Source organism: Haliotis cracherodii, unplaced genomic scaffold, assembly GCF_022045235.1.
Source record: "Haliotis cracherodii isolate W230 unplaced genomic scaffold, xgHalCrac1.p SCAF_7, whole genome shotgun sequence".
In the NCBI taxonomy this organism is placed as follows: Eukaryota; Metazoa; Mollusca; class Gastropoda; order Lepetellida; family Haliotidae; genus Haliotis; species Haliotis cracherodii.
Window position 1 is genome coordinate 52,462,282 of NW_027266330.1, and position 9,847 is coordinate 52,472,128.

Genomic DNA, 9,847 nt, shown 5'->3' on the forward strand with positions numbered 1-9,847 from the left:
TCAAATTCCGGTTCGCCCCGGTTCATCAGCACCATACCAGTGCTCGTCATCACTTTGGGCTTTCCTCCAACATTAAGCTGACATGCCATGATATAACTGGAATTCTGTTAAAAGCGGCGTTATACCCACCTCACTCACTCACTCACTCACTCACTGTTTCAGTTGCCATAGCTGCAGGGAGACGCCTGGCTCATCGGGTGTTCAACAACGAGTCTGATCTGAAGCTTGATTATTCCAACATTCCGACTGTTGTGTTCTCACACCCTCCCGTCGGCACGATCGGACTCACCGAAGGTAAGTGGACTTTATGGCCCATGTAATAAGATGCAGGCTGTGTCAGAATCATCAACATTCAAACATATCTTTCCAAACATATCTAAGGCTAAAAAAAATAATAGTCTTGGTTCTCAGGCACCGCCTACATCATCAGAAGGTCTGCAGCAAGTTTTGTTTTTATTTCCATTAAAATAAAAAAATCCTAATACAATGCGATTCAATAAAGCATGCAGTTACTTCCCTTTACATGCACACTGCCTTACTCATCTTCCTGTGGCAAGGGAGTTAACTGAATATAAAAGTCCAGTTTCCACCCTTTCCGAACTAGGCTGGTATTATGGAGTTACAGTTTGGCTGGACTAATGAGTCAATGCATAGTCCAATCAAAATCGCGCACCGAAATCGAAATCCGGTTCAAAAACTGTCATGCAGATTTCAGTCGATTGCAGGATTTGCAAAGCATGTGCACCGCCAACTTGTTGTCAGCAGATATTTTCCAAATCATTTCATGTTTTTAATCAAGGTACTCACTTGATTTGATGCATTTTGCAATGTCAGACATGTTTTATCACAATATGGATCTTGATTATCGATCAGATCGTCTTACTGGGCGCCACCATTTTGTGTGAAGCAAACGCAAGTGATACGAGAGGTGGAATCTGATTGGTCCACAGGAGAGGCTTGGAAGGGACATAACTGGTAGTAGCCACTGGTGGCGCTACTTCTGAGCCCAGTAATTCCAGCCTAGTTCGGCAAGGGTGGAAACTGGACTTTTAAAGTCCGTTAACTCTCTTGCCTTGGGAAGATGTGCTTTACTGTGCATCTCGTGTTGTGGTCATGGCGTATATATGCTTGTTTATGGAGGGAGGGCCTTTCCCAGGTGATGGTACACAGCTGTTTATTTGGTTGCACACTAGTTTGAACAAGCAAAAAAATCAAAAAACACTGCCCACCGACACTATATTTTCAAAAGTCATGGCCTGAGAACCAGTTCTTTTATTTGTTTAAGCCTAATCCAGGTAATCGTGATTAGTATATATATATACAGTGAACTACGTTAATAACCAACACACTTATTTTAATTTTAAAACTATACATTCATATACCGCAGGTATCCAGGTACTAGTATCAGCTCAAATGCGATTTTCTTTGATCCCCGACCAATGAATCCATTTGCATTCCATCATTCTCAACTCCCTGGGGCGTATACAACCAGGTTGACACCACACGTGTTTACACTTGTGTTTCGGGTGTATGTACGTATTCATGTTTCCACCATCTGGTCATCTACCATCGGACGAGTGGGTTCTTTTTAGTACACAGGGTGAATGTACTGTACACTAGGGGTAGTGACAACACTGTGAGGACCTGTTAACTAAAGGAACTGATGGATATAACGAACTATTTTGTGGTCCCGGCATTTTGCTGTATATATATGAATGGTACAGAAATCAAAGATGTATAAAGTCATAAGCACCTTGGTATGACTTTACAAAGTAATTGTACATGGAAAATGCACATTGATGATATTGTAAGGAAATGTTGTCCTCTGGTTAACTGTTTAAGGAGTTATAAATATCGTCTATCCCGAACTACCTTAGAAACTATGTACAAATTACCAATTTTTTATTATTGTTGTCATATTTGGGACAACTGTACTAATGAACAAGCTAACTTATTGAAAAAATTACACTTAGATGCTCTTAGAACCATATGTGGCACTGTCCGGGGTACGAGTCATCAGAAGATTTACAATTAAACAAATTGTAGGTCAATAAAAGGCAGAAGATACAATTTAAAACTGGTAATGTTTTACAACATGAATAACCATTTATCCCCGGAATATCTTTGTAGGCTTATTCCTAATACAGTTTCGGAAAACACAAATTATGACTTAAGGGATAAAACTATTCGTCAAACAGTGAAGTGTAAAACAAAAGTGTATGCAGATTCATTTACACCAGCTACAACACAACTTTGGAATATGTTACAGAAAACCTAACGGGGGCAGAGACCACTACACAATTTAAGAATTTGCTTCACGTAAAGGGAGATAATGGTATACACTGGGATTTAAATTATGGAAGCAGATTATGCCAAATCATTCAGTCGCCTGAGGCTTGGCTGCAGCGATCTTAACGCAGATCAGTATAATAGACATATCTTTGATACAAAAACTTGTTCCTGTGGATATCATACCGAAGATGCTCTACACTTCTTTTTTGTGTGTACAAATTACTATGCTCTTCGAAATGAAATGTGTTTTTATCAACATGTTTTTTCTTTACAAACAGTGCTATTAGGAAATTCGGATTTTAGTAAGGAAGAGCAAATGCCAATATTAGATTCTACTCAATACTTTATGTTAAAAACTGGCAGATTTTCAGTTAAATGATTGTTTAAAATAAACTGCAAATAGATTTATTATATATACACATCTAGCTTGGCATGTACAATTCATTTGTAATATGTCCTATGTATAATGGAGCGGTATTAACATAAGCCCTTCGCTTGTTTACCAATCCATTTTCACACTTTTGTGAAAATAAATATGTTTAAACCACATATATATATACTGTAAATCTTGAAATTAACGCGAGCGTGAATTAAATGTGAATAATGTGAGTGGTCTTTGCTCCCATTAATAAACATCGCATTTACATCAACAATAAGACATTTTGGTTAGCAGAAATATCAACTTAGACATGCGCTGAAAACAAACAACTATGTATTCCACATCACTGTATATTGAGCAGCACTTGTAACAAGTATATAAACAAATCATTCAAACACTAATTACTCAGAACAGATATGTGTACCCTACTCACACACGAGTCCCAAAGAGGTCAGCCGAAATTGTTAAGGCAGAAGGCGACCTCTTAAACACTTAATGCAACATCAACACACTAATTACATCCTGTGAATTGATACTGCTGGGGTCAAGACAAGCGTTCTACTCACTCATGTCATCACTTATCACACCTGGAAGTCCAGACAGACGCCACCCACGCATCTTGGTGTCTTTGTTCTTTGTGACTGCGGCAAAGGCCGACACGAGCCAGCACACATGTATTGTTTTAGTGAAAGTACACTAATAAGCGGTGCTCTTTGGTGTGTGATTGGATTAATGTAAGGTTTGATTAAGGTGAGAATTCTCCTGCAAACCTGGAGGACATTTTGTTTAGATATAAATCCACTGATGCTCTAATACCACTAATTCCCTCCTCCACCCACCTCAGCATTTATTCCAAATTTAAAAATTCCAAAAATTCAATATAATTAAGCAACCCCTAAAAGCCCCCTCTTGGGTTGCACACACCACTTTCACCCTTTTCGGAATACACTAAATGGTTTGGCCAGGCCCGTGTGAGAAATACGCTACAGTCGGAAAGTGCATGTTAAATCTTCTATATCAGTCAGTCAGTCAATACCACTAAATATTAACCAACCAACTAGGTATGACAAGTTACACAATAAAATGTCGGCTATGGACCTAACCATCTGCACCCCCGATGGTTAGGTCAAAAGCACTCTGTTGGAAGTACATAAGTAACCACTAGGCAGTGACCACTTCCCCATAAACGAAACACAGAGCTCCAGATAAGCTGCCTATCTGCGTAAAATATGCATCAGAAATGCAGAAATGTGCAGTAAAATAAAATCCAAGTGTATCAAATACGCAACGAACATTACAGATACGCTACAAAAATAAAACTTGTGCATATCATAAAAATATTGTGATGTAACCCTGCGTATTCGATTAACAAATCAGCAACTTATTTTGAAATTATAAACGGGCATTTTGTCAACCTTGCCAAACTCCACGATGACAGTTACATCATGATCATTTGCCATCACACTTTCTTGTGGAAGTATCTAGGTATCGTCCTATAAAGCTCTTGAACCCACACGACACCAGTTTGCAGGGACTAGATGAATAGTGTTTTTAAATATTTAACTTAAATACCCACATGTGTATAAACTAGTGGATAACAGAAATTTGAATACTCAGATAGAATTACTGATACCCAATGATTTTAAAATGCATGGGTAAAATACCCACAACACCAAAAGCTTATCTGGAGCTCTGATAACAATACAACTCCTACAGACCAATCTCCCTACAGACCAATCTCCCTAACCTCTAACCTATGTAAAATGTCTGAGTGGTTGTTGTCAGCACGATGCTAAACAATGCATATGGAATCCCGTTAACGCACATGTTTTTATACCCATTCTTGGGTAGTGAAATGCATGGGGCTTGCATAAAAGTCAACCAAAGCATGGCATGCATGCTTTTCTGTAGCAGTTGCGTTTTTGTGACTCGATTCCATACATGTACTACAATATTGAAAACCAAACTTTACTTGTTTGAAAAATACACTGAAATATTGGTGTCGCAGGAACTTTTGTTGTTGAGTATAGAATTCACATGGAAACCCACGCACGTCGGAATCTTTGGTAACGAACCAGCCTGAACAAGCAGATAAAGCGGCCAAATTATCCTTAAAACTCCAAGATATGAGTCTAAAACTACCTATTTCCTAATCAGAGATCAAAAGCATAACAAAACAAAAAATCAACCAAAAATGGCAAAATACGAGGGGCGTTCAATAAGTTTTGCATCTTCAATATAAGACCAAGTCGCAGAATATCTTTTGCACTTTTATTTTTCAATATAATCTCCATTCACCTCAATACACTTATTCCATTTGTCCTTCAAGCTTTTAATACCACTTTTATAGAAATCCGCAGATTGGCCCTCTAACCAGCCTGTGGCAGCCTTTATGTCCTCGTCATCCTGGAAGCGTCTTACACATAGGGCAGATTGTATTTGCCGGAACAGGAAATAGTCACTGGGGGGGGTAAGTCTGGGCAGTAGGGTGGGTGATTTAACTGTTTGAACCCAGACTTAGCCCCCAGTGATTATTTAAAGAACACCGAACAAACCTAGAATCCACAACTCCAAGTTAACTCTAGCAATACTCCTAAACCCACCAGACAACACACTTAACTTTTAATGTCCTGGGCATTTACTTAATTAAAACAGGTCTAATAGACCGAATATAGTCACAAATAAATACCCTTAGCTCCTCCCCCCAAAGGCATCTTTTCCAAATCTCAAAATTCATATATAAGCAGCCTTTAAAAGTCCCCTAAAAGCTACCCCGCTTTGGCTCAACCTACTTCAGCAAACACACTAAATGGCCTGGTGGGCCCGTGTGTGACATACGTTTACAGTCGGAAAATCCCCAACTAAAGTAAGGGGGAGGAGGGGGCTGTCGCATTCATATTGAGTCACACTTTTGGCTAGGGACCAGCGATCACATTCTTTTGGAGACGCACTAATTTCACGATTTACAGAATATATATATATATATATATATATACTGTAAATCGTAAAATATAAATATAAATATATATATACATATGCTTATTCCGAACTACGGTTATAACAAACGAATTTTAGTGGTCCCTTTGAGTTCGTTATAACCATAATTTACGGTACTAAAAAAACAAACAAATGTTTTTAAAACCTGTCATGTCTTTGGAATAAAAAAATTACTTTAAAAATATTTAAGAGTCAATTTCATGAAAAATTTGAATTATTTAATTGATATCCTGCCACAACATAATTATTGCAATTTCCTCCGTCACTCCATTCATTAAACCCAGGACCCAAAACATTTCTCTTCCGCATCAGGGGCGTCCGTTGCCCTTAGTTACCAGTCAGTTTTATCATCATTGGTTGCTCTGCTTTCACTGCAGACATTTTACCAATATTTGATCCCCATGGGGATTCAGTGTCAGAATTGGTCCTATTTGTCGCCTCTTACGACGAGCATGGGTTGCTGAAGACCTATTCTACCCCGGACATTAACAGGTATTGATCCTGTGGTTCGACTTTCTGATAGAGTGTCGTAGTTTCACAGACACATGTTTATGATTGTGGCTGGAGTCGGACAATGGACTGGCTTTGTTAGGATTATGGGAAGGGTTTTGACAGTTTTTTTTCATAGCCTGTGAATTATTGACGATGATTGACAATGGTGTTTTTCAGAGGAAGCAGTGAGAGAGTACGGCAAGGAGAAGATCAAGGTGTACACGGCCAACTTCACGCCCATGTATTATGCTGTTCTAGAGCAAAAGGGCAAGTGTAGCATGAAGCTTGTGTGTGCCGGGCCACAGGAGAAGGTGGGTGGACACTGGATGGAATAAATACCTGTGCTTCAGGTCATGAGTCTCCTTTGGGTGGGGCAGGGCCGTGATTATATGCCACAGGTGCTTGCTGTGTTTCAGATCGTGGTTCAGGGCTGTGATTATATGCTACAGGTGCTTGCTGTGTTTCAGGTCATGGTTCAGGGCTGTGATTATATGCTACAGGTGCTTGCTGTGTTTCAGGTCATGGTTCAGGGCTGTGATTATATGCTACAGGTGCTTGCTGTGTTTCAGGTCGTGGTTCAGGGCTGTGATTATATGTCACAGGTGCTTGCTGTGTTTCAGGTCGAGGGTCAGGGCTGTAAATTATATGCTACAGGTGCTTGCTGTGTTTCAGGTAGTGGGTCAGGGCTGTGATTATATGCCACAGGTGATTGCCGTGTTTCAGGTTGTGGTTCAGGGCTGTGATTATATGCCACAGGTGCTTGCTGTGTTTCAGATCGTGGTTCAGGGCTGTGATTATATATGTTTCAGGTCGTGGGTCAAGGCTGTGATTATATGCTACAGGTGCTTGCTGTGTTTCAGGTCGTGGTTCAGGGCTGTGATTATATATGTTTCAGGTCGTGGGTCAGGGCTGTGATTATATGCTACAGGTGCTTGCTGTGTTTCAGATCGTGGTTCAGGGCTGTGACAAGATGCCACAGGTGCTTGCTGTGTTTCAGATCGTGGTTCAGGGCTGTGATTATATGCTACAAGTGCTTACTGTGTTTCAGGTCGTTGGTCTACACATCGTGGGGCAGGGCTGTGACGAGATGCTGCAGGGGTTCTCTGTCGCCATCAAGATGGGTGCCACCAAGGCCCAGTTTGATAACACGGTCGCCATCCATCCCACGTCATCAGAAGAACTGGTCACCATGAGATAGCAGTAGAATCAAATCTAAGACAAAAAAACTTTATCCTTTTCTTTCAGGCACTAACTAAGCCAAAGCCTAACATAGAAAATCTTTTATGACCAAGAAATACATAATCTGATAAAGATTCCTATTCAAACAAAATGACCGCCTTTCATGACTTTCAAAAAGATTTGCCGAGACATTTGTTTAGTTTCATTTTTAGATGTTTGTATCTTTTATGTATTTACCATGTTCTCAAATAAAAAAATGTATTTTGCATATCATTACCTATATGTGGGATGAATTATATGCATTTTTAATAAAGTTGGACCCCTGTTATCTCTAAATTTGATATCTCAAACCTACTCTCCTGTCTCGACCGCCTTTACAACTGCTTATAAATTTGACAGCTTATCGATTTCAAGGTTAAAATACATGGCGCTAACTCTAATCTTGAGACTTGGTCCCAACTCTGACTTTTCTACAGAATTTTGTACCTTTAGCTCGAAGTTGGCATTTGGCACATTAACAGTTTTAAGAAGCTCAAAAAAGATTTCACAGTTAGATTCACTTTGATATATCCAGTACCTATCCTCACATGATCATCTTGACATCTAATTCTCATGCATGCAATTGTATTGCTATGAGTTGATAATACTTTTACTTGGTCTGTCTGGCCATCCATGCCCAGTTTTCACGAATGTCTGGCTATCTTGAAGTTACGACACGGTCCGGCTGGGTTTAAGATACCAGGGTCCACTGGTCCATAGGTACTTTCTATGCATATCCTTCCCTACTAACCAGTCCTCCATGTATGCTTGGTATTGTCACTTGGATTAATTGACTTATATTTTCAATTATTCAATTCACCCTCTTTCAATCACAGTATCACCTTTTAACAGATAAACCTTGGTTAAGTGTGAAAATAAAATTGTTAAAAAAGTATTCTACAGAATTCGCGATAAGAGCAAGACTTCTAAAATTATTCTGCATTGGAAATCTTTGTTTTTTGGATCTGTGGATCTCCAATTTTGTTTTGTTTAGTAGGGTAGCCATTGTATCAAGGACATAGCTTGTTAGGCTGTAACTTTGTGCATTCCTTGACCCCAGTTTATGATTGGTCCCCAATAACCTACGCCGGTTGTAAGCCGTCAGTCAGAGCACTAGATGAGTGTATTAGTGTAGAATCTATCACCGTAACACAATTAATTTGAAGTTGTTAACAAAGAAATATGCTGCAAAATGAGTAAAAAACAATTGTATATCAGCAGTGAACGCTATTACCCAATGTAGGCTTTGCAGCTTGGATTCCAGATTTATCTTTACTAGGGCTGTTACGATTCACTCACGTATTCGGTGAATCAAACCGTATCCATTCATGAATGACCAATAGAATCAAATGTTCATGACTATGCTGTCATGTTCATTTACATACTATATGCATAGATTTCTTGAAAGACAACACTCTTATAACATTTAATTTGACAGTATTGTTGTCACTTGTCATTGTTGCATTTGAGCAGATACTAGTACCTGGATAAGTGCAGTATATAAATGTATAATATGTTAATAATTAACAAACCATGTCAAATAATTTGTGTTGCTTTTGTTTCACTGAATATAACAAATAATACATCAACTGCTGACTTGTTATTGTATTCGTGAATTAATATTCGTATTCCTTACTCTATATTCGTGATACGAATTGCATTCGCCTCATAGTGTATTCGTCGCAGCCCTAATATTTACACGTTTATTTATTGATTGAATGACTATCACCTTTTCAAAAACTCTACAGCAGTGGCTAGTGCTGACAAAGGCGTTACGTCTGGCTTATATTGTGACTGAAACATGTTTTATGAGCTTATGCTAAATGTGACACACTTGGCCAGCGCATTATCTTGGATTCTAAACAAACAAAGTACCTTTTCCAAGCCATCACATTAGTCTAATAAACTGCTCAATATCTAACTTCAGGTCTCAGTTTTGTTTCTTTGTTTGTTTGTTTGCTTGTCTGTTTGCTAATTTAATGCCACACTCAGCAGTATTTCCAGGTATATGATGGCAGTCTGTAAATAAATTAGTCTGGACCAGACAATCCAGTGATTGGCATCATGCGCATCGATCTATTTGGATACAATGACATGCATGAACCAAGTCAGCAAGCCTGACCCCCCCCCCAATCCTGTTTAACGCCTATTACGACAAGCATTTTTGCTGAATGTCAATCCTAGCCTGGACTATCCCAAACTATGCTTTTTGTGAATAGATCTGGTCGTCTTTTGTGAATATCTTTGTTTAGGGGTAGTGAGAACTAAGGTCTGATTTTAATGAGATTGTGTGTCCTTCACATTACAGAAATGTGAAAATGAATCTCATGTCCTCAGACCTTAGTTCTCGCTACCGCTAAACAAAGATCTGAGGACATCCCTTAGGGGTCACGTCAGAACGACCTTTCACCCGACCAATCAGAGCGTCGCTTACCAGATCATGAAAGTGACAGTCTGAATGTGATTTCT

General features: G+C 39.2%; 1 protein-coding gene across 1 annotated transcript in view; it reads left to right on the plus strand.

Moving 5' to 3' along the window:
- Window positions 1-9,352, plus strand: part of LOC139447530 (glutathione reductase, mitochondrial-like) — a 30,473-nt gene extending 21,121 nt beyond the window's left edge. The window contains exons 10-12 of the mRNA XM_071228935.1: window positions 163-294; window positions 6,338-6,471; window positions 7,209-9,352. Of these exons, the coding sequence (XP_071085036.1) occupies window positions 163-294; window positions 6,338-6,471; window positions 7,209-7,358 (416 nt within the window). The 3' untranslated portion in view covers window positions 7,359-9,352. The remainder of the gene's footprint in view (window positions 1-162; window positions 295-6,337; window positions 6,472-7,208) is intronic.
- The last annotated feature ends 495 nt before the right edge of the window (window positions 9,353-9,847 follow it).